The 24,646-nt window shown below is 36.1% G+C and overlaps 1 protein-coding gene across 2 annotated transcripts in view; it reads left to right on the top strand.

The window, feature by feature from the left end:
* LOC150110550 (syntaxin-18-like) overlaps positions 1 to 24,442 on the top strand; it is a 45,615-nt gene extending 21,173 nt beyond the window's left edge. For both annotated transcript variants that reach the window (XM_090394704.1, XM_090394695.1), the window contains exons 3-4: positions 5,299 to 5,414; positions 24,369 to 24,442. In XM_090394704.1, coding sequence (XP_090250830.1) covers positions 5,299 to 5,414; positions 24,369 to 24,418 — 166 coding nt within the window. In that variant the 3' untranslated portion in view covers positions 24,419 to 24,442. The remainder of the gene's footprint in view (positions 1 to 5,298; positions 5,415 to 24,368) is intronic.
* The last annotated feature ends 204 nt before the right edge of the window (positions 24,443 to 24,646 follow it).

Raw genomic sequence — 24,646 nt, 5'->3', positions numbered from 1 at the left:
GATGTCACATTGCCATTTTCAAAAGAGCTCAAATTAAAGACACATGCATGCAGGCACTACACACAGTAAATGAGGGTCTCCTGATGTATGTCTCCCAAATTTGTTGAGGTTTGGCATGTTTCTTAAGGCTGAGGCTGATTCCATGAAAAGTCTTTCAAATTTGAAACATGCCAAACCTCAACAAATTTGGTTGCATGAGACTGCCCCAAATTTGGAAGACATACATCAGGAGACCTTCAGCTCAATGGCGAAGAATACCTACATAGCCTGCTAGAGGGCACCATCAAGACTTTTAGGAGAAACAATAGCTTCCTTGCTTCGTCCTCATTTACTGTATGTAGTGCCTGCGAGCACGTGTCTTTAATTTGAGTTCCTTTGAAAATGGCAATGTGACGTTGCCAAAATATTGGAAATATATATTAAAGTTTAATTTAATTTATATTCTAGTGTACGTTGTGAAATCCTTAAGTTAATTAATAATCATATATAATCAACATATAAGCCTTTCTATGGAAGGTCATAAGCAATTGAAGAAGTTACTGTTTTCTGAACAAGTTGAAGTAATTGGGCAGGGAAACTAAAATTGAAAAGTTTGAGGGTAAGAGGGAGAAACTTAAGCAGTGATTGTATATTTGTTGAATTTATTCACCTTATTCGTGGAATAAATTGCAGAATAGAGTGGATAAAAATCTGCATGCGACTACTGAAATTAGTGACATGTACATCAGTTCTAAAGCTGGTACAAGAACTAAAGGGAATCTGCAATTTTTGTATACTAATACAAGAAGCATTCGAAATAAGAGGGAAGAATTTTTGGCATTAGTCAGTGCAATCTCACCAAAAGTTGTAGACATTAGTGAAACTTGGCTGTTTGCAGAAGATGTGGTCACTGGAATTGAATGTGATGGGTACTTTATTTTCAGGGAGGATAGAGAAGATAGAACTGGGGGAGGAGTACTGTTAAATAAATAAATTCCGCGTGATGATATAGCATTCCTCCTTTATGCGGGAGTTCACAGTACCATCTAGCCCCCCCAAATTTTATCCAGGCTCCAGAACCGGCATAGGCTGACGAATCAGACCTATGGCTGGGTCAGTATTCCTGACTGTAATCCATTTGTGTCCTCAGACCGGTTTGTCTGCTTGCGGGATGAAAAACACCAGATAAACTGGCAGAAAAAACCCTGCTGTCCACGCATAAGACTGGCTAACTTGGCTATGGCTGAGGAAGATCTTTGAGCTACTCACGTCGTTGACGGGAATCGAACCTAGGACACTCCTTCCCCAGGCATATGATTGCGAAGCGCAAAGCCACTAGGCAAACCGCACGGACAGGAGTACTGTTGATGACAGCTGTTAAGTTGCAGCCAAAGAAATTAGTATATCAAGATGATAGACATGTGAATGATAGTTCATTTGAGGCGGTCTGGTGTGAAATAGTGATCAATGCAACCAAATATACAGTTGGTTGCTGCTGTAGGCCAGGGGATGATATTGAATTCATGCATCAGTAAATTAGTGCAATGAGTGCAGAGTTAGTGATTATTATGATGGGGGATTTTAATTATGGTGATATAAATTGGAAGGAGAAAATATCACGTGGCAAAAAGGAAATGGAATTCCTACATCTTCTACGAGATAATTACTTGAAACAGCACATAGCTGAAGAGACATGTGGTGTGAGAGTGTTGGACCTGGTCATTGGTTCAGAGCATAAGTAAGGTGTCCTCGTTACCTCCAGTTGGTGAGAGCAATCATGTAGTATTGACTTGGAAGGTTGCAAAATTTGTGGATTTTTCTCTTAAGAAGGGGTATATATGGAACTACAGATTAGGCAATTATAACAAGCTTCGGATTGAGCTTGCAGCCATCCCATGGCAGAACATATTGCAGGGGAAAGATGTTATCAGTGCATGGGATAAAATTAGCAGGTATCTGAGGAAGGCAATATCAGATTGTGTCCCCATGGTCAGGAAGACAAACAAGGTAGGCATTAGATGGATGAATAGTAGATCAAGCTTGATCTGCAAAAAAAGAAAATGTTATGGAGAATTTACAAGGAGAAAGGCGATCAGTACACCCGAGCAGTAACTTAAGCTAGGAAGGTTACCAGCATAGTAAGAAAAGCTAAATCAGATTATGAGATGACCTTAGCCAAGGAGATGGCTAAGCGATTACCCTTAGTCAAGGGTAATTGCAAAGAGTTCTTCTGCCATGTGACAAGTAAAAAGAAGAATGAATTTCAGAAGGATAACTTTAGTGGGTGCTGATGGTATTGAGGTGACAAATTCAGATGTAATAGTAGAGTTATTGAGTGATCACTTTTCAAAAGCTATCACCCAAGTGAGGATATCTCTGTACCTGTAGCAATAACTAATGTGAGAATCGAAGTTAAGAAATCAGAAGTACTTAGTATATTGCAAAATTTAAATGTAAACACTGCTGTAGGTTTAGATAGAATATCAGCTCGGGTGTTGTGTGAATGTGCAAAGGAATTGTCAACAGTTATTTAACTGAAGTTTGAATTCTGGTATGGTCCATAGGGAGTGGAATTAAGGCAAAGTAGTTCCTCTGCATGAAGGCTGCTCCTAAACTGTGGTAGTTAATTACAGACCAATCACCATCTCGGGAGTATGGGTGGATCAGGATATGATACTCTGTAGGGGCCAACATGGTTTTGTTAAAGGTCGATCCTGCCTTAGCAATTTATTAACTTTTTATAATAGAATGACATCTGAGTTGGACAAAGGAAATGGCTACACAGTGGTACTTCTGAATTTTGCTAAGGCGTTTGACAGGATACCCCATGGAATACCGTTGTGCAAATTGGAGCCGATGGGGATGGATACTAAACTGGTGATATGGATAGGAAAATGGCTCAGGGAGAGATACCAGAAGGTGGTGTATGGAGGAGCAGAGTCCAGGATGAGGCAGGTGACCAGTGGTTGCCTCAAGGCTCTGTGCTTAGGCCATTGTTGTTTAATTTGTACATAAATGATATAGGAAATGGCTTAAAGGGAGATATTCAGTTGTTTGCTGATGATGCAAAGTTGGGTAGTGCAATAAAAAAATCAAGCTGATGTTGAGAGTTTACAGGATGATTTAAATAAGCTGATGAAATGAGCAAAAGGTTATGGATCTCAGTTCAATGTGGAAAAGTGTAAAGTTATGCATTTTGGGATTAAAAGATTACCAGCTGTATACTACATTGATGGAATGGTACTCCAAGAGATTGATGAGGCTAGGGACTTAGGGGGTGTTGGTGGATAGGGAGATGAAGTTCAGGGGACACATTGCTAAGGTGTCCAAGATGTGCATAGGATTACTTGGTTATTGAGGAACACACTAACATCCAGAGATAAAGAGGTTATTATTCCCCTTTATAAAGCATTGATACTTCCACATTTGGATTACTGTGCTCAGGTCTGATCACCTGGATTTCTTGGAGGTGAGAAGGTTGTGGAGAGGAGAGCGACTAAATTGATGAGTGATGTAAAAAATGCTCCCTACATTGATAGATTGAGAGCTTGTGGATTGAAGAAGTTGGTTGATAAGAGGAGATATGATAAAAACATTTAAATTACTAAAAGGTTTTTATAAGATTGATGCAGGGGAAATGTTTCAGCTGTGTGATAGTGATGGAAGAACAAGAGGTCATCTCCCTGAAAATTAAGGAAAAGTGTTGTTAAGAAGGGTGTGAGAACAAGGTTTTTCGCCTGGAGGGTGGTGAATGAGTGGAATGCATTGCCTGTCTCAGTTGTGAGTTCTTCGTCTATAAATGATTTCAAGAAGAGATATGATAGATGTTGTTTTGATAGTTTGGGTCTCCCGCGATGAGTCTACTGACTCCATGGAGATATCCGTAATAATAATAAAAGTAAATATTTAATTGTTGATAACATGTCTGCTTATATAACTTATATTGTCCATTATTATTATTATTTTTGCCAAATATGGAACATTACAAATGCATTTAGCATCTATGTTCACAAGATTTAACTCTATGTAAATTTTTTTTTTTTTTTAGTTCTGAAGTTCAGAAATATTGATGTACCCAGTACTTTTGGACATTGTGAAAAACAGATTTCAATAAATGTTTCCGGTTGTGACATAACCATTGGACAAAATGTCATTGTGAATGGGGAATTAACTTTGAGGAAACTGAATTCCAAATCCTCGTCTGTGTGTGTGTGTTATTTTTTGTGCAATCATATTAGTCTGGATACTTTTTGAATGGATTTCATAATAGATCTTAACATTTAAGAATCACTTAACATTTAAGAATGCTATTATTTACTAACATCAATTTGAATAGGATAAAGAGTGAAATTAGCTAAAATACAAAACTAGCAGTACAGAGGGCAGTGTTCAAACCAATTTTAACTTATGGAACTGAAAATTGGGTTAGAAATGAAATGTTTGATCAAAGACGGGAGACAACAGATATGTAAGTTGTTAAGAAAAATTAGGGGAGTGAACAGATTACATCAGTGGCAGAATCATGTAAAAAAAAAAATTAAGATATTAGAAAGAAATGTAACATTCTTAGCATTCAATAAATGATTATTGAGCAAAGCTAATTTTAGATGATATGGTCACTTAAGCAGAATTAGAGAGGAAAGGTTAGCAAAACTTGTATTTGATGTCAAGATTGTAGGAAAAGGACCCAAAGGAAGACTAAGATCTAGGTGGATTGGTGCAATCAGAAGTGTCCTAAAAGACAAATATTATTGATGATATTGGAGTGCTGACAAGTAATAGACTAATTTGGAGGAAAATTATTGATATGAGATTACTAATAATGATAACTTACTCATTTGGTAGTCATAGTATTCTGTATACACCTTAAGGGTGCATATCAGGTAATTGATGATGACATTACTACTAGGATGTATACTTCTGAGTTTCTCAGTGCCTCTATAGTGCAACAGGATAATGTAACTTTTCCTTTGATTGGTAAGATCTGAATCTAAATTCTGCCTAGGATGCAAGGAATTTTAATAATGGCTTTTTAGCTGAATGTGCATTAGCCAATCTCATATGGAAGTGTCAAGGTTTTCATTCTGCTGTCATGCAGAATGTCCAGAGAAAACATGTAGTTAACAGATGTGATATTCTTATTTTACAGTCTCCCTTTCCTATGAACTTCTCATATACTTCAATTTGCCTATTAATTTGACTCTAGATTTAATGCAAATTTTAATATACATTATCTTTTTATGTATATTATATCAATATCTTTTTTATGTATATTATGTCATTATCTTTTTATGTCTGTTAATTTTACTTATATTTTAACCATCTCATGTATGAGGCATCTAGTATGACTGACTATGAAAGAGACAAGATTGATAGTGAAACACAAACATTTATGCATAATTGTACAAGTATACTTAGGAACTTACGTGAAGAAGGTTTGTTTAAGTTATTTTAATTTTTTATATGCTTATAGTATTTAAACAGTATATTGTAATCTGGAATTATCTTGTGACAGATATACATACATACATACATCTTCAAGGCTCACCTTTCCTAATTGGGTTGTGGGGCAACAGCTGCAAGAGGAACTTTCAATGGTCACAATCCTCTGCCACCAAGCTCATGTGTTCTGGTGGGATTCCCAAACGTTCCAAGTTTTTGGATATAATCTATCCAGCGAGTCCTTGGCCTTCCATGTGGTCTCCCACCCTCTGGTTTGGCAAAGAGGACCTGCCGAGGGAGCCTCTCTTGTGGCATCTGACCAGGTGCCTGTACCAACATAACTGTGATCTCTCAACATGGAGAAGCAGCAGTTGAGTATTGAGGGTTACCCGAATTGTAGAGCTTCTGACTTCATCGAGTCTTGTCAGCCCTGCAACCCCTCGAAGGAACCTCATTTCAGCCACTTGGATTCATGTCCGCATTCTTTCGGTCATTACCCAACTCTCATGACCATAGGTGAGGATGGGGACATAGACTGTATTGAAGACAGTCAGCTTTGCCATCTTGCTTAACTCCTGCTTCAATACTATCGAACGGCCAAGCTCCCGCAATATCGAGCTTGCCAAGCCAATTCGAGTATCTAGCTCTACATCCCATTTTCCATCATTCGTGAATATGGACCCAAGGTATTTAAACTTCTCCACCTGCCTTATTGGGACTCCACTTACATGTAGAGTGCACTGGGATGGTTGTCTTGAGACCACCAATGTTTCAGTTTTGGCCACAGTGATCTTCATTCCGGCACCTGCACAAACAGCTACAAACCTATCCAGGGTCTGCTGGAGGTCATCTGTGGAAGACCTAAGCAGAACTAGGTCATCTGCAAAAAGCAGATGTCCAATGCTACATCTTCCAATTCTGACACACTCACTGCCTCGGCTGTGCCTATCAATCCAGTCCATAAATATTAAGAAAAGGATGGGGGGTGACAGAACACCCCCTTGGCAGAGGCCAACGGAGACTGTAAAAGGTTCTGACTTTGTGCTGTTTATCCTGACACAAAACTCTGAGCATTCATACAGGGACTTGATGGTAGCTAATAATTGGCCATCCACTCCATACTCCTGCACTACTCACCAAAACTTATCCCGAGGAACCCGGTCATATGCCTTCTCCAAGTCCACAAAACATGTGTAGACATTCTTGGCATATTCCCAAGAGTTCTCAAAGACTTGCCTTAAAGTGAAGATTTGGTCAGTTGTGCTTCTACCAGGATGAAAGCCGCATTGTTCTTCCTGGAACTTTGACTCAACTATGCTCCTGCACCTTCTTTCCAAGCACCTAGCATATACTTTCCCAGGCAGGCTGAGCAGAGAGATGCCACGATAGTTACTGCAATCCTTCTGGTCTCCCTTCTTGAAGACTAGTATTATTATGGCTGTCTGCCATTGCTTTCGTGCTCACCCAGATATCCAAGCAGCCTGACACGCTCAAGTCAGCCAGAGAACACCGTCTCAATTTAAGGCTTTTAGCATTTCGGACCAAATTTCATCATCACCAGCAGCCTTGCCCGATTTTAGTGGTTTTATTACTAAATGGACCTATTCCTGTAGAGTAGTCATTGCCCCGATCTGCATCTCTTGGATGTCCACAACTGCAGAGCCACCCGGTTTAAGAAGGTTCTCAAAGTATTCTCTCCATCTGTGGAGGATATCCTTCTCGGTTATTAAAAGTGCACCATCAGAGGCCTTAATTGTCCTTGCTGTGCACGATTTCCTCCCTCGAAGGCAGCAGATGGTCTGCCAGAATACTTTGTTTGCATTTGCATAGGATGAGTCTAATCTTTCTCCAAAGGATTCCCAAGCCTTCTGCTTTGTTGTCTTTACTGCCTCAGCATACCGCAAACACATCTATATTTGATAGGATAATTTTGAACTTGGATTCATATGTACTGTTTTGCTGAGCAGCCAGTGGTTGGTGTTGCAAGTTAAACTATTATCTTAAATCATAAAAATACCCAGCCATAATCTCAATAAGATTTTTTCCCCCAATACATCTGAAGTTATATCTGTAAAGGTATATTTATTTTTATATTAGCTTTAATATTTATTATTCTGTATAAATAATATTTCATTTCATTGAAATGGTTTTTTTAATATAATAGAAAGGTCATGAACTTGTCCTATGAAAGATGTGGTGAAAAGATTTTAGATGAAGGAAAATAACAGTTGTAGGAAGGATAACTGTTATAATGAATGACAGTCCTCAAAGATCAGTTACCAGCTTGATTGAAAATGTTGGGGATGATTTGTACTTTCTCAGCTGCATTAGTAACATTGAAAATGGAAAGCAAGCATTTAGCTTACTTCATCAGTCAGAAAACAAAAGAAGGACACACATACACACAAAAAGCAAGCATTTTTGCCTGTAGCATCTGCTGACTTGATGACTTGCATTCTTTCTTTTGGGAATGGACAAAGGTTCAGCAAGAAAAAAAAGAAAGCAAATAGTCTCAGAAAAGATAAGAAGAATCATATGTTTCTGTTCTGACAAGGTTCATTATCAAGGATTCAGCAATGACTAGATAATTCACAAGAATCAACCATGTTGTATGAATTTCAGCAATTTGGTTGGCTAAGTCCCAAATTGCTAACCCATCCTTGTTCATTCATTACCCAGTAGATATCTACTAATAGGGTACATACACCATGGGAAGGCGAGGATTGGACATTAGGTCAGAAGCCCGGGCAGTTCTCTGCTTTCCTGAAAGGCGATGTGGAGGGTCTCCTCCCAGCTGTTTGGCTTTGACCCATAATCGTATTAAGGGTAAAAGCCAAATTTTTCTCCATTTATTATACATATAATGAATAGAGGAAAAAATATATATTTACAAACGTGCTCCAATTCATGAAATGAATTGGAGCATGTTTGAAATGAGGCCTTATATGCATTTATGTATGCACAAAAAGATAGTTGAAAATATAGAAAATTTGCCACTTCCATGAATGCCACTGCATCACCTTGGTTTATGGTGTTTTTTTCTCCTGCAAGTCAGAATTTCACTTTTTTTATTCCCCCCCTCATGGATTTAAGCATATATCTTGGTATATGCTTAATAGCAAAAAACAAATATGATTTTTTTAGCTAAATTTTCACACTTCATGCTTTCAGTATAGGTTTGTTAGAGGGGTATAATTTGTATTTTACATAAAAATATGTTTATATATGATTTTATGTGGTCAGAACATTAGTCACTCTTATTATAATATAGTAGTGGTCTCAAGAGAAGTCAAACTCTTGCAGTGAACCACTGGTTAATAACTGTATGGAATTCTAATTTCATACTTTCAATTTAACATATGGGAAGATAGTAGAATGACTGAAATCACATAGTTTTAAAAATTAGCATCGTTATTACTTAACATCTTTATTATTTTTTTCTGAAATTTGCAGATTTTCTGTTATCATGTTGCCTATTGAGAAACTAGTATAAATGAAAAATTTATGTGGAAAAAAAAATAAATGAAACTAGTATAAATGAAATCACAAAGTGAATTTTTTTTTTTTTTTTTAAAGTAAGGTTTTCAATCGTGATTTCTATAAAAAAAAATGTATTCACCCAAATCCAAATGCATTTCTTTTTCTCCTTGAGTATTCTGCAATTGAGCAGGTTCTTCTTTTAGTAACAGAAACTTTCCTTCCACTCTCTTCTGTTCTGAGCCTTCTCTTTTAAGGTTGTGTACCTGTCTCCATTCAGCATGTCATCTAGCATTGTTTTCCAAATGCAGTTATTGAAATTAAATTATTGAAATCGAATGACTGTAGTTGCTTTCATCTTTTACTAAAATCTTCAATATTAACTATTATATCATCATTTCTTTTAATCCGCCTTTAAAAAAGATTGTCTCCTTCAAGTTATGTATAAGTTCTAGGCCTTTTAGTGTATTGAACAATTAAAGTGGTATATGAAGGAGCATAATCCAGGAGAAAGCAAGTGGTGTGCCACAAGGTTCTGTGCTAGAACCACTACTGTTTAATTGTAATAAATGATTTGAAAAATGCAATGAATACAATCTTCCTCTTCACATAGCCTTCATAGATTTAAAAAAAAAAAACTTTTGTTTGCATAAAAACACCACAAATAATAGAAGCTCTTAGAGATTATGGCATTGAAAAACAATTTATTAACATAATAAAATATATTTAGGAAATGCTACATCAACAGGGCTGTTGCCAGATTAGATTGTTCCCTGAGGCAAACAATTAAATATCGCCCTGATGGATTATAAGACAAAAATATAAGAAAATCTCCAATTGCATTTTTTTTTATTACAAGAGAAACATTAAGGCAAATTACATAATAATATTAATTAAATGTTTGCTTACGGGGATATCACACAATAAAACACTAACAGGAATTGTTAGCATAGCAACAGTGCCTACCATAATATGGCTGAACGAGTGCCCTTATTAAGCCACGCCATGAGGCAGGCTGCCCCTATACTATACCCTGTCAATGGTACTGTACATCAAATATCATTCTTAATGAAATAAGCAAAAAATTTCACATAAATCAAATAGTAAGGCAAGGAGACACTATTTCTCCCAAACTCTTCACATTTAACACTGCAACATATGATGAGCAATTTAGAATAGTCCAATAAAGGAGTCGATATTAACAGAATTAAATATGAAAGATTGAAAAAAAAAAAAAATAGAAGATCTAACAACTAAATCACTAGACGTTGGATTAGACAGTAATTCTGAGAAAACCAAAAAGTATACAATGAAAGGCAAAAAGTTAAACAATAAAGAAATTGAAATAGTAGATGAGTATGGAAGAGATTTTTAAACAGGAAAATAAAACCTAAGAACAGAGCAAGACTGTTCAACCAATGTGTATTGCTTATTATGACATACAGAACAGAAACCTGGCCATTCAGAAAGGAAATGATAGATAAAATGCAAAAACAGAAAGAAGAATGGAAAGATGTCTGCTAAACATAAGACTCAGAGATAAAATCAAAAATGAAGAAATAAGAGCTAAAACAAAATTTTTAGATATTGGAGAAAACATACTTTGAAAGACATGGAAATGGGTGGGATACATCACAAGACTCAAAGACAATAGATGGACAAACTTTTTACTGGAGTGGTGGCCATATGAAGGTAAAAGATCAACTGGAAGATCTGAAAGAAGATGGTCAGATGATATAAGAAAAACAGTTGGAACGATTGAAAAGCTCAGGATAAAAACAGATGGAGAGAATTGGGAGACGCCTATAGCCAGAAGTGACTATGAAAAGGGTTAAAAGAAGAAGAAGAAGAAGAAGAAAATAATGAATCAAGAAGATGTGAAGATATTGCAGAATGATTTATAGGCCATCAGTGTGGGCAAAAGATAATGTGTCAGTTTAAAGGTAAAGGTAAAAGTCGCACAGAGCTAAGCCCGGCGAGTAAGGTAGATGGTCCAACACTGGGTTCTTCTTATCAGCCAGATATTGCTTTACAGACAGTGCACTGTGGGCTGGAGCATTGTCCTGATGGAGAATCCAAGCGTTGTTCTTCCACAGATCGGGTCTCTTCTTCCTCACTCGTTCTCTCAGCTTGGGCAGAGCCCCACAGTAATCATGTTGGTTAACTGTCTGACCCTCTTATAACCATTACCATGCCATTGATATTAAAAAACAAACTGCATTGTCTTCAATTTTGACTTGCTCATTCTTGCTTTTTTCATTCTCGGTGATGGAGATCCCAGTGTTGGACCACCCACCTTACTCACCGGACTTAACTCCATGCAACTTTTACCTTTTTCCAAAGTTGAAATCTGCATTGAAGGGCACCCATTTTCAGTCAATGGATGAGGTAAAAGAGAAAACAGCAGCACTACTGAAGCAGATAGATGACTTGCAGCACTGCTTCCACAAATGAAAAATTCATCTGCAACGGTGCATAGATAGAGGAGGGGGAGTATGTTGAAGGGGATAACAATTAAGTTGTACATTTGTAATAATAAACAGCATTTTTGCAACCAGTCTCGTTATTTAATAGCCACACCTCGTATATCTCTAGTTTCAAATATATTATCACAGTCTCTCTGATTTTTGTTGCATTTTCATCATTGTCATCAAATTCCTGCCATGTACCCTCAAGTGGTGTACAGGATATGATAGTACTACATGAAAAATTTACATCATTACTAACTTCCTATCTCAAATTTTCTTCCAGATCAGTCTGTTATCTGTCAAGACTACTTCAACATATTCATATCTTATATTTCTATCTTCTAAGGCACGTTTTACTATATCAATCCACCTATATCTTGGTCTTCCTCTGAGTCTTTTTCCTGCCAACCTGGTTGAGAACACTTGTTTTGCTAATCTTTTGCCCATTCTGTTTAAGTGGCCACACCACCTGTGATTCGCTCTGCTAATGTATTCCTGGATCCTGACAATGTCAAGTTCTTTCCTAATATCCTTGTTTTTAATATGATATTGCTATTGATGCAATCTGTTCATCCCCCCTTGATCTTTCTCAGGACTCTCATATCTACAGTCTCTAGTCTTTGGTCAAGTGTTTTATTTCTAACCCAGTTCTCAGATCCATGAGTTAAAATAAGTTACAATTTGACTTTGTCTTGGTATTGCTGACCTTCATACCATATCTGTTACAACAGTTATTCAATTTAGTCAGGGAATCTTGCTGACTTGTAGTGGATTTGTTTAGAAGAATAACATGGTCTACATAAAGCAAAGAGCTGACATTAACATCTCCAATTTTGATATCAGATTTAATACCACTTTCCTTTATAATGTGATCCATATAGATAATGAATAACAGTGGGGATAATGTGCATTCTTGTCTGACACCAGATTTAACATTAAACCATCTTCCTGTACTTCCTTCAATTCTAACTGCTGATTTACAACTCAAATAAAGACTAAGTATTGCTTGATATAATGCCCCATTGACACCATATAACTGTAGCGTATTAAATAGCTTCTCTCTTGGCACCTTGTCATATGCCTTTTCCAGACCGACAAAACTTAAATAGAGATCTTTGTTATATTCCCATGATTTCCCAACAATTTGTCATAAAGTGAAAATCTGATCCTGACAGCCTGTATTTGGCCTGAATCCAGCTTGTTCTTCAGGGGGTGTTTAAGGGTCAAAGCTGTATAACTGAGAGGAGACCTCCACATAGGCCTTTAAAGGAATGCAGAGAACCAACCAGGCCTTCTGCCCTAATGTCCAATCCTCACCTTCTCGTGTGCACCTAGTTAAGTATCTGCCTGGATACTGAACGAACGAGGATGGGCTGGCAATTTGGGATTTAGCTGACCAAATTGTATTCTTAATAAGACAAAATATAATTCTGCTTAAAACAAAATATAAAATTGTTGCATTTTAAGAAAATAAATTTTCTTTAAAGTGATACTTAATTTATTTAAGAATTTTTATTTACATGAAAAGCATTACATTCATATTAGAACAGAAGCCTCATGTAAATCATGTAATATATTTCATAAAAAATTCTGTTATCTTTGAAATATTCTTGTTCATGCCATAGATTATGAAAATTTTACAATCACATATCTGTATTTGAGCTATCATTATTATTTTACTTTCTGCTTTAGCATTAAAAAAATAAAAGCTGAATATATGTTCTCAAATGAAATATATTAAACAGGAAAAAAAATAGCATATATGTTCTCACTATAAATGGTCTTGCCTCCAAAAAAAAAAAAAAAAAGTCCGCCCAAGAGGAACTTTTTTTTTTCTCTCAGTCATTAAAAAGATCCTCTCAGGTGCATTGTTCTCTACACATTCCTTATGCACACTTGTGTAGATGTCATATCTATTCCTATCTCACTATATTTGCGTCAGGATCTTGCAGTATCTAGCATTTCTGGCTCATCTGTCACTGTTCTCTCATTAGGCCCACTACAGCATCCAGAACACTAATATTTCTGACCAGAATTTATAGCACAGAAAAATGATTACTCAGTTTTAGCACTTATTGCTACATACATCACTTTCTTACTATCTGTATTCACTAAGATTATTCTCTCTTAAACACTTTCCTTTCACTTGCCTTATACTGAAAGAACATAGTCTTCAGTGGTGAAAGACTCCACCTTCATTGCTGTAACTGTCACTCTTTTGTCTTGAACATCCTATAGTACTCCTTGACTATTCATAATTTTTTTCCATATTTATTCGCAATATTTTCTATTTATGCTATTGTTTTATAAATGTACACATCCTGATTCCTAAGTATGGGAATGCTGTTGTCAGATACCTCTTGGCCACTTACAATGTACTCATTTTCAAACTCCTTAATCTAGAGTTTCTCATATAAGATACTGCTTCTTATTTCCTTCTAAGTTTATCTGGCTTGTATTATACATATACCTTTTTATTTCTCATGTCACATTTTATTTAACTCATTTGCTGCTGTGTCATTGGGCACTGACCTAGGTCTAACTTCTTTTCATTTTCATTCTAAACTCTAAATTTATTAACATGTTTGTGCCAAGTTGTGGCTAGCTCAAGAAACTCACTTGCCTTCATATCGTATTCTTTCTGCATCAGGCAGGAACATTTTTATAAATGGTTAAAAATTTATGGCATTCTGGTTTAAATTTTTTCAGCTGACTTTTTATTTCTAAAATTGATATCTTTGAATTATCTTAATGTTACATAAAACCCAAAGGTAATGCTATTATTATTATTATTGCTAACCCTGAGTATGAAAAGGAATTGGTTCTGCAAGCTAAAGACAATCCACATGAATTTTGTTGATATGCTGCAAGTAAAAGAAATAATCAGTATGAAAGAATAACTCTTCTGAATGCAGATGGTGTGAGGGTGTCAGATGCAGAAGAGGTTGTTCAACTAATTAGTGCCCATTTTGCTAAAAGCTGTCAACCTGGTGTATGCAATATTGAGTTCACTGCTTCCTTAGTATCCCATAATGCAAAGCACATCTCCTTGCAGACATGTATAAAGCTATGCATTTATAGCCTACTAAGGCAAGTGATGTAAAGTCATTAGCTTCTTTATACGAGTTGCAACAGTCCTGAAAATAGTCCAGGCACAAACTTGTTTGCTTACACTTGGATAAAGGATTAAACCAAGTATAATTGCTTGGTATCTTTAATTTATTTTCATCATTAATTGAAATTTTCATAGGTTTATTGCCTGATGCATCATTTTTGATTTGTGAATCCATAATCACTATGAGGGTGGTCTGAAAAGTTCTCGACCTAACAATGAAAACACGAATTTATAATTTTAAATTTTTTTTTTTTTTTTCAACATAATCTCCCTTAAGACTAATACATTTATTCCAGCGATGCTCCAGCGCCATTATCCCATCCCTTTAGTGGTCCTCATTAAAATCTGCAAAATACCCCTCTACAGCTGCAGTCACCTCTTGATTCGAAAAAAAAAATGCTGGCCAGTGAGGAAGAGTTTTAGTTTTAGGAAGAGATAAAAGTTAGAAGGAGCCAAATCTGGGAAATAAGGTGAATGTTTCAACAATTAATAGTGCAGATCCCTTAATTTTCTCGTTGCCAAAACACATTTGTGGGCAGGTGCATTGTCCTGATGAAAGATGATTTTTTTCTTCTGCAAACCGGGTCTTTTCTCACAAAATTTTTTGTCTAGTCTGGTTAAAGGATTGGAATAATATTCCCTCTGTATTGTTTTACCCTTTCCAAGATAATTAATAAACAAAATGCCTTTAGCATCCCAAAACACCAATGCCATGACCTTTCCTACTGATGGAACCGACTTTGTCTTCTTTAGCGCTGAACAACCAGCTTCTGTCTGCTGTTTGGATTCTGGTGTGTGATGGTGAATCCAGGTCTCATCCATAGTAATAAATCTACACACAAAATCAGTTTTATTCTTGTTAAAATGCTCCAAGCACTGTTCAGAGATTTTCATGTGAGTGTGTTTTTAATCTGCTATAAGCAAGCATGGCACCCATCTTGCACAAAGCTTTTTCATTTTCAATTCTTCATGCAAAATATATCCTACACATTCTTTTGAAATGCCTAGTCTCAGCAGTTTCATGCACTTTGACTTGCCAGTCATCCAGTACCATATCGTGCACTTGATCAATGATTTCTGGTGTTGTTACAGTTTTGGATGTCCTTCACGTGGATCATCTTCAAGGCTGGTTTAAACTCGGCAGCCCATTTCTTAATTGTCGAAAACAAAGGAGAAGAGTGCTCATAAACTTTTATGAACTTCAAATGAATTTCTTTTGGCATTAAACCTTCTGCAAAGAATTTTATAACCGCACGATACTCAATTTTACCCATTTCAAGGGATACAGACAACACTTTTGCTTCAGACAGCTGTATAAAACAAACTACTTGATAGAATGACTGGCAATTTCACATTGGGGTGCTTATGACAGCTTAGAAAAAATATTATGTTAGATATACCAACTTAGAAAAAAAATCACGATAGTGTTGCTATCTATGGTCGAGGCCGAGAACTTTTCAGACCACCCTCATAAGTACTTTAGAAACTGTCTATTAATTCTTGTAACTGATCTTCATTCTTTGCTTATGTCGATGTAATCAGTGAATCTGAGATTATTGATTTTTTTGCCATCAACTGTAATTCCAATACCACTGGTTTCTTAGGTAAAGTTTATTATACATTCCAAATATAGGTTAAAAAAGCATCAGCAAAAGTATACAGCCTTGACATACACCTCTTTCCATTTTGAAAGGCTTGCTATAATTGCCATTGATTTCTATTAACATTTCTGAGGAAAGTGAAGAGTTTTAATTAGGCATATTATTTTATTATCCATTCCGTACTGGTTCAGTATTCTTTACAATGCCTAATGTTATACTGAATTGAAGACCTGTATATCTATAAAACTGTGATATAGTATTTTATTATATTCAGTATATTTTTCTCCAGTGAGATGCATTTGTAAATAAGTGGTTTATTGTACTCTTATTTTTACGGAATCCTTGTTTCTCTCAAAGTATACTTTCTAATTTCCTCTCAATCCTATAAACTAAGATTTTTAGAAAAGTTTTATTTAATGTTGGAAGTTTATTTTGCTCTTGGTTAGACTATAATAAATTTAGTTTAATCCTTTATCCAAGTGTAAGCAAACAGAGTTTGCCCCTTAAAATATCTTCAGGACTGAGGTAAGGTGGTACAACACACTGGCAACTCAGTCCAGAAGTGGTGATACTAAGGCAGAAGCAATGGAGAGGATCATATTTACCTGTACGAGTTGCTAACAGGTGTACCACCTTATTATTATTATGGGTCTGCCTCCCACTGACGAGACCTTAATAAAGGTCAAAACCTGTCTGGGTAGTGGCCCTTCCCTTAATCCATAGCAGTATACATGTCTGCAAGGAGATGTGCTTTGCATTGTGGGAGATACTGAGACAAGGAGTGATGAGAGCTTGGTCCACCTTTGCTACGAGTTGCCAGTGTGTTGTACCACCTTACCTCAGTCCTGAAGATATTTTCAGGTGCAAACTTTGTTTGCTTACACTTGGATAAAGGATTAAACTAAAAAATTTATTTTATTTAATGTAACGTTATAATAAAACTTTTAATTTGTTTGGATTGTGTCTATGCACTATGCTTTCTATGGAGGGAAGGAGATTTTTATACAGGGTCATTTTCATTACTGATTATATTAATTCAAATTATTCTATTTTTTGCTAACTGTAATTGACTGTGTGTGTGTCTGTGTACTGTATTCAGTATTACAATAAATTTTATTGTAATACTGAATCTATGCAGCATGGTGTTTGTAGAGGGAGATGTTTTTCACTACACAGGATCATTTTCATTTCTGATATTAAGCCACCAATATATACTGGATACCTGGATATCAAACAGTAAACACCCAAGACAGTTTGTCCTTTCCCATCACAAAAATGTTAAATAAATATTTTGCTAATTTTTTCCAAACTTTTACAGATGTTCTGTGCATCTGAGAAGTAATACAAAAATTGTCTTAAATGGTAAAGTAAGTTTACAAAATTTTTTAAACTTTCCACAGTTAAGAAATTAAAAATAAGTGAGAAAATGAGAGAAGAGTTAACTACAGACTTGTCAACGACTCGTTTTTTTCCCTGATTCTAGTCTGGTTGGCTGAGTGGTTAGTGTATCCACTCTCCAGCCAAGAGGCTGCAGGTTTGAATCCTGCCATTAGAATTGATGTTTTTGACTGCCCTACTAACTCTAAGTGCAAAGGGAATCTGCAACCCTGCCACTTCTAGCAGAAGGCTTCACTCCCAAAATCCTATGAGGTACAAGAGTGACCATGCAACAATGTCAAACATGAATAACTAACTCTAACGTCTGCATCCAGCAGCAAGGAATAATATGACTGGCCATGTTTTTTATGGAGAGCCCATCCACGAGAATACATTAGTATCATGGATGGGCGATGAGGAACTTATTCAAATTTGATATGAAAGCTGTGGGTTCTTTTCCTAACAGAATAGAACCACAGCAAAAGATTTCCAGAGAGCAGCAGTTGAAGGAATAAATGAAGAAGAGGAGGAGGAGAAACTTGTTCTGTGGGTTTGGAATTGAACTGTGAATGGGTGCTGGTTAGCTGCTGCACACATTTGGACAGATTTGCAAGAAGATGGGGGAATTATTGATGCCAATTGTGATGAACAGTGGCCATGGAAGTATTTCTAGAAGATGTAGGCTGGAGACTGAATGCCTGTGCAAAAGCGAGTGGAGTGTATTAACGCTAGAGGAGTTGACAATCAATCTAACTGCCTTTTTCTGTATAGAATCCAGTATTTTCATGGAGTTTTTAGGGGCACCACCACCCTGGATATGAGAGCAAATTTCAATGGTTGGGCAGATTTGAGATTTATATAGGGTTAAAAGCTGTTTAGAGTTTTTTGGATGCAGATGAAGCAATAGTTGTGATATGTTTGTGCCAAGAGAGAGATTGGAGGTTAGAGTTATTCCGAGAAGGTGAATCTCATCTTGAATAGAGATTTTTGTGGGAAATAATGCAGAGTTGTGGTTTGCTGGCATTGAAGTTGATAATGTTATCCAAACCTCATTGATGAATGCTTTGAAGATCAGAATTTAAGATAGTAGAAGTAAGATTTCTGGTGGCTGTGGTTATTTGTGCTTTGCAGGGTTTGTCAAACAAAAGGAGGAGTATAATATGCCATTATCAGCAAAACTGTGTACTGGATTGGCAGTCAGCTGGAGTAGATTGTTTATGTATAAAAGAAAGAGAGTAGGTGAGAAGATAAAGAGTTAACTACATCACTCGAAGTGAGCGTCTAACCAGAAAGCTGGCTACCCAATTGCAGAAGTTGGGGTAGACCAAATGATGGGAGTTTTTCTAATAGGCTTTTGTGCCAAACTTGGTCATTAGCTTAGCAGGTATAAAGATCAACTATCTGAGATTTGCCAAACCTTTCCAAGGTGGTTTGTCCAGAGATGGGTGGTGTAGGTTAGTAGATCCCCTGTTGATCGACATTGATGGAATTTGTTTGTTGGTCATTTATTATATGAGAGTCTTCAAGGCAGTGTAGAAGTTGGCCATTGATGGTTCTTTCCATAACTTTAGAAAAAATTGAGGTGAGAGAAATTGGATAATATTTAAGGATTTGATACCCTTCTTAGGAATAAGTTGTATATAGGCTAGTTCCACACTGCAGGATAGATATTGGTGGACTAAGAAAGTGTAAATAGGCTGCATAAGGTGGGAGTCAGCCCTGGAGCACAACCCTTTAGTCATGCTATCACAGCCAGGAGATTTTTTGCTATCTAGTTTGAGCAAATTTTTTCTGATCTCTTTTTGCTAAAAGATCAAATACAGCATTGAGTATTGGGTATTTGCAATGGTTGTAGACATTTACCAGGATCAGCTATGTAAGAGTTGAAGTAGGAAGCCAGGAGGTCTTTTTCTATAGTGATGATGCAATAGTACTATCTGGGTGTAATAGTAGTGGGAGTAGTGTTGGGCAGAAGTTACGGCCAATAGCTTTAGCTAGAGTGCAGAAGGCATGACTGCTGTTTGGGCAGGATGCAAGTTTCTTGCTTTTAGCTTCCTCAAAATCAGTTTTCGATATGGTGATAATTTTCTTGCAGTTATTCCAGGCTGTGGTGTAGGCTGTATAGGAAGATGGAATTTTGGACATAAGCCAGTTGTGGTATGCCTGAATCCTTTTTTTTTGTGCAGCTTTGGCACACCTGTGGGTGAACTAAGGTTTAGGTAGGGAATGAGAATTTAGAGTAGAGCAGGGAATAAATGTTTCCATACTAATGAGTATTATTTTGGTGATTTTTCTGCATATAGGTTTGGTTCAGGTTACTGGAAACAGTAATCTAACTAAGGAAATGAGGAGCTGAAGTTGCAAAGATCATCCTGCTTAGTTTTCTGGTAATGTCATATAATGCATGGATGCGAGTGTTTGTGTTTGCTCCATGAGAGGGGGGGAGAAATCTGCACTACATTGTGGGCTGAGATGCCTAGAGGACAGACAACATTTGCAGTTTACTTAAATGAGGAAGAGATCCAAGTGTTTGGGGAGTGGTTAGGATTGTTTAGTATTCTGGTGAGCATGTGGACAATTTGTCTGCTCCTATGTTGCCAATGAAGTCCCTCATTCCTTTTTTGGAATGGAAACCAGGACTTCATTCCCCTGGTTCTTTTAAAAAAAAGGCCTCTTCAATCTGTGATAAAAATGCAGCCTATGTTCAATAGCTGAAGTTGGAAACTCCAACTTCTCACTCAACTTACACTATAGCCTGAAAGAAGTTCAACACAGATATCAACTAATCCAAAGCAGAATTCATAGGCTTTCATTGGTCTTGATACTAATAAGTCTCCTAGTTCAGATGATGGTCATCATCAACGACCAGCTTCTTTACTACTTGGAGACCCATCAGTTAGTGGTCACCAATATGGATTCCACCACACTCATTCTACAGCTGACCTCCTCACCAACCTTATCTGCTGTTGGACAGAGACCATGAGAAGATTTGGAGAAACCTGTGTGACATTTCCATGTCTGGCAGTGAGCACTTTTCAACAAGCTCCCATCGTACAGTTTCCTGCCTGCCTTTTGTGATTGGAATGCCAGCTTCCTCTCTGGTCATTCTTTGCTTGTCATAGTGGATGGTTTCCTATCATTGGATTTCTTTATCAATACTGGAGTACCTCAGGTTTCTGTACTCTCATTGAAAGCTTTTCCTTCTGTACATGAGTGACTTTTCTCTCTAAAACTTTAAATTCTGTTTATAGTTTTGCTCTCATCAGTATAGAAGACAACTTTATGAATTTCAATGCTGTTACAACACAGTGCTGTCTTATTACCCACAAGAAAGATTCTGCTTCACTCCCTCTTATTTTTGATAATATTACAGTATCCTTTCAAAATCAGTTTGCCCCTTCTTGGACTGACTTTCACATTCAGCTAATCTTTTCATAAACATATTATATCAATAGCCTCTAAAAAACTTGATATTCTTTTTCATTTAAAACTTTACTTCTCTCCTGTTCAACTCCTAACACTTGTTAAATCTCAGATCCCAACCAACCTTAAAGTATTGTTCTTACATTTGGCATTGTTACCCCAAAACCTCCCCAGGAATTCTTGATTGTATACAGAAAAGGCAGTCTGCCTAATAGGTGACCATTCTCTCAAAGACTTCCTCCAGTCACTTTCTCATAGGCTTTCTGTTTCTGCATCATGATTTTTATAGGTATTTTCATGGACATTGCTCCATTGAACTGGTCACTATCATTCTTCTGCTTTCCTCTAATCATACAAACTGGAGCAGTCTCTGTTCAACATCTGTATGTAGTCAAACTCCAAACATATCAAACCAATATCTTATCATTTTGATTCATTCCATCTACCTCTGTTCTTTTGAACAACCTTCCCCATACTGTTTTTTCCAATGAGTACAATTCCAGCTTTTCATTTTCAAGAAACTTGTTAATAGATTACTTCTTTCTCATTAATCATTTGTCCACACATGGCACTTTTGTATTATAAGTTTTATGACCTCTCATGTGTAGGATCAATTAAAAAAAATTACAATTATCTGACATTTCTTTTATTCTATTCTGTAATGTTTCATTTGCTTCCTGGGAATGGAATGTGTCTGGTTGGGGATGGGGGGGGGGAATAGGAAGGCAGTGTCAGTCATAGCTAAATTCACTGCAGTGACTGTGAATTTGGGGGGGGGGCTGTTTTTAGGAAGTATCTACTGTACAAGAATCATTAGTTCCTAAAGCTAATCTATTATAAATCGTATTCTATGTTGAATTATTATTTCTTTTCCACTTTTATTCAACAAAACAGAGTATTCCTGATGCTCTGTTTTGTTGCATCTTCTATAAAGCATTAAATCCAATTAATAATAATAAAACAATAACTACAGCACTTTTAAAATAGTAAAAACGGTCCTCTATAAAGATAGCATCATTTTCTGTCTTCTTCTTCTTCTCCTCCTTCTCTTCTTCCTTTTGCAGACACCTATGCTAGTTACATTATTCAGCTCATTTTGACTGGGTTTTGAATATGTTTGCTAAAGGTATCAGAAATTCAGCATAATATGAAGAGGTGTCCAAGTGAGGGCTTACTCTTCAGACATTTCTCTAGGTCATATGTTTGACTGTTTTTGACCAAACATTTGGAATATACTTGTTTCTTGCATTACAAGTCCTCTGGAAAATTTAGTCCCATGTGACTAAAATGAAGGGAAGGATTTATGTGTGTTAGGGTTTCCTTCCTTCTTAGTTATGTTATTCAACCATATTCCAAATTTAGGTGAAACTAAATTTGGAACATAGTTGCTTCTTATGGTTTGTAAGGTCCTCTGACAGTTGGTGTACATTTTACCAAAATAGAAAGCAAGGTTATAAAGAAAAAAGAAGAAAGTAAAATTCCACAGGCACCGATTCTACAGGGTGTATCATTCAACTAATTTTGGTAATTTATTCCTCATCTATTCATATGCTTGTGCATTTGCATGGCTGTTTTTAGATTATCTCTGCCATTTGTCATAATGTCACACAGAATATTTATCCTGAAGAAGTTACATATGAAACTGTAATGCCCTCTTCCCCTCCCCTTTTCCTCTTTTTTAATGAATCAACCCATGAAAGATTCTAAACCTAGTGTATATTTATTACTTTGAATGAACTAAGTGTTACATAATCTGGTTTCTCCACTTTAGAAGCCGCAGTGCTTGAAAAATGAACATTATTATTTTAAAACTTGACTTTGTAATATAAAAGAGAATATATTAGTTTATTTAATAATGAAATATTAGTGATAATTATTAGTGACAATAATTTGAGTTATTCAAATTATTAGGAGCTCACAATGATGAGTATGTGGCAGGCAAACTTAGACACCCAATCTATACCTGTTCTTGCTTCCTACAATATACACTTGATATATTATATCTGTAGACTATAAATTAAAGATACCAAGAAAGTACTTGGTTTAATCCTTTATCTAAGTATAAGCAAACAAAGTTTGCACCTGAAGTATTTTTTTCAGTACTGGAGCAACTCATATATAGAAGCTAATGACGTCATATCTTAGTATCCCATAATGCAAAGCACATACATATCCTTGCAGACATGTATACTGCTGTGCATTATGGGAAAAATCACTACCCAGACCAGTTTCGACCTTTATTGAGGTTTCATCAGTGGGAGTAATAGTCCCAGTCCTAAAAATACTTCAGGTACAAACTTTGTTTGCTCACACTTGGTAAAGAATTAAACCAAGTATATAATTTCTTGGTATCTTTAATTTATAGTATAACCAAGTGGAAAAACTTCCAACAAATATCTGCAGACTGGTCTTCTACTCTTCTTTCCTCTCTCTCTCTCTCTTATTTCTTACTCCTTCCCACCCAGTGCTATTAGAGCAATTTGAGGGTCAGGGGGCGACTCTTTTCTCTCAAACTGTAGTTTCCACTATCTACTAAAAACTGTTCACCTATAGCTCTGCCTAGGGTTACAGGTGAACACATTACATTAATTGTCATCTTGTCTGATACCATATTACTCAATACTGGATAATGACTGCTTAGGAAAATTCTTTGAAATCATTTGAAAAATAGAGAGATATAATTTGTTGATGGTGGATACAAATAAGCTTATGCTCTGTATCCATCTGATTATTAGGTTTAGTGGAATGAATACAGCACACAATAATAATTAAATTCATGTTTCATCAATCCTGTATTTTGTGTCAGTCACTGAGACATCATCAGGGATACAATATTAAAATTGTAAAAACACACACAAAAATGCACAACACAGTAAATGGGGGAAAAAAAACATTAGGCTGAAATCCTAAAGTCATTTTGAAGGGTTCTCTTGGCTAGCCTTAAATGTTGGGTGGGGGGCCTAAGAATTAAAGTTTCCCAAATCTTGGGAGATTAATGCAATACATATTTATTGAGATTTGGTTAGTTTTTTGAAATCTACTGCTGATTCTAAAAAAAAAAGTCTCTCAAGTTTGTATTTGTTGCAGTGAAGCGTAGTGTTTTTTTTTCCCATTTGATTCTGTTCAATGGGAAAGGATATATATATATATATATATATATATATATATATATATATATCCTTTTTTTTCCACTTATTATTTTGTTCATTTTTGTGTGTTTTTATAATTCTAGTATTGTATCCTTGACGATGCATCAGTAACTATATACAAAATATAGGATTGAATAAACATGTGTTTAATTATTCACCTGTGCTATATTCATTCCATTAAACCTAATAATGAGTTTAAATGAGTACATAAGCCTAAATAGTTGCTGTTGTTGCTGTTTCTGCTCTGTATTTTTATAGTTATTTGGTTTATTTTGTTCATTTAGAAAATATTTTTCAAACTAATCCTTCATAATCCAATTTTTTATGTTTACTGCAGTCAAGAAAGAAACAATTTCAGCTCAGGAGAAAGAACACAAAGAGGTGTAAACATGCTAGATAATTATCTAAAAGGTATGCAGTAGTTATAATTTCATTTAGCATAACTTTAAATAAATGAATGAGATGTACTATTATATTCATAAGTTCGATATTGTTATGTTGTTCATCTTATTGTGCACTAGAGTATACTAGACATGTGGGAAAATATCTGCTCTGATTATGGACTAATTATTACAATTAAGTTCTGTTGTAAAGATGTGCATAAATGTATGCAAA

This window comes from Typopeltis vanoorti, chromosome 1 (genome assembly GCF_054136105.1).
Source record: "Typopeltis vanoorti isolate ZY-2024b chromosome 1, IOZ_Tvanoo_1.0, whole genome shotgun sequence".
NCBI lineage: Eukaryota > Metazoa > Arthropoda > Arachnida > Uropygi > Thelyphonidae > Typopeltis > Typopeltis vanoorti.
The sequence above is the reverse complement of the archived record's forward strand: the minus strand, read 5'-3'. Positions and strand labels throughout refer to the sequence as shown.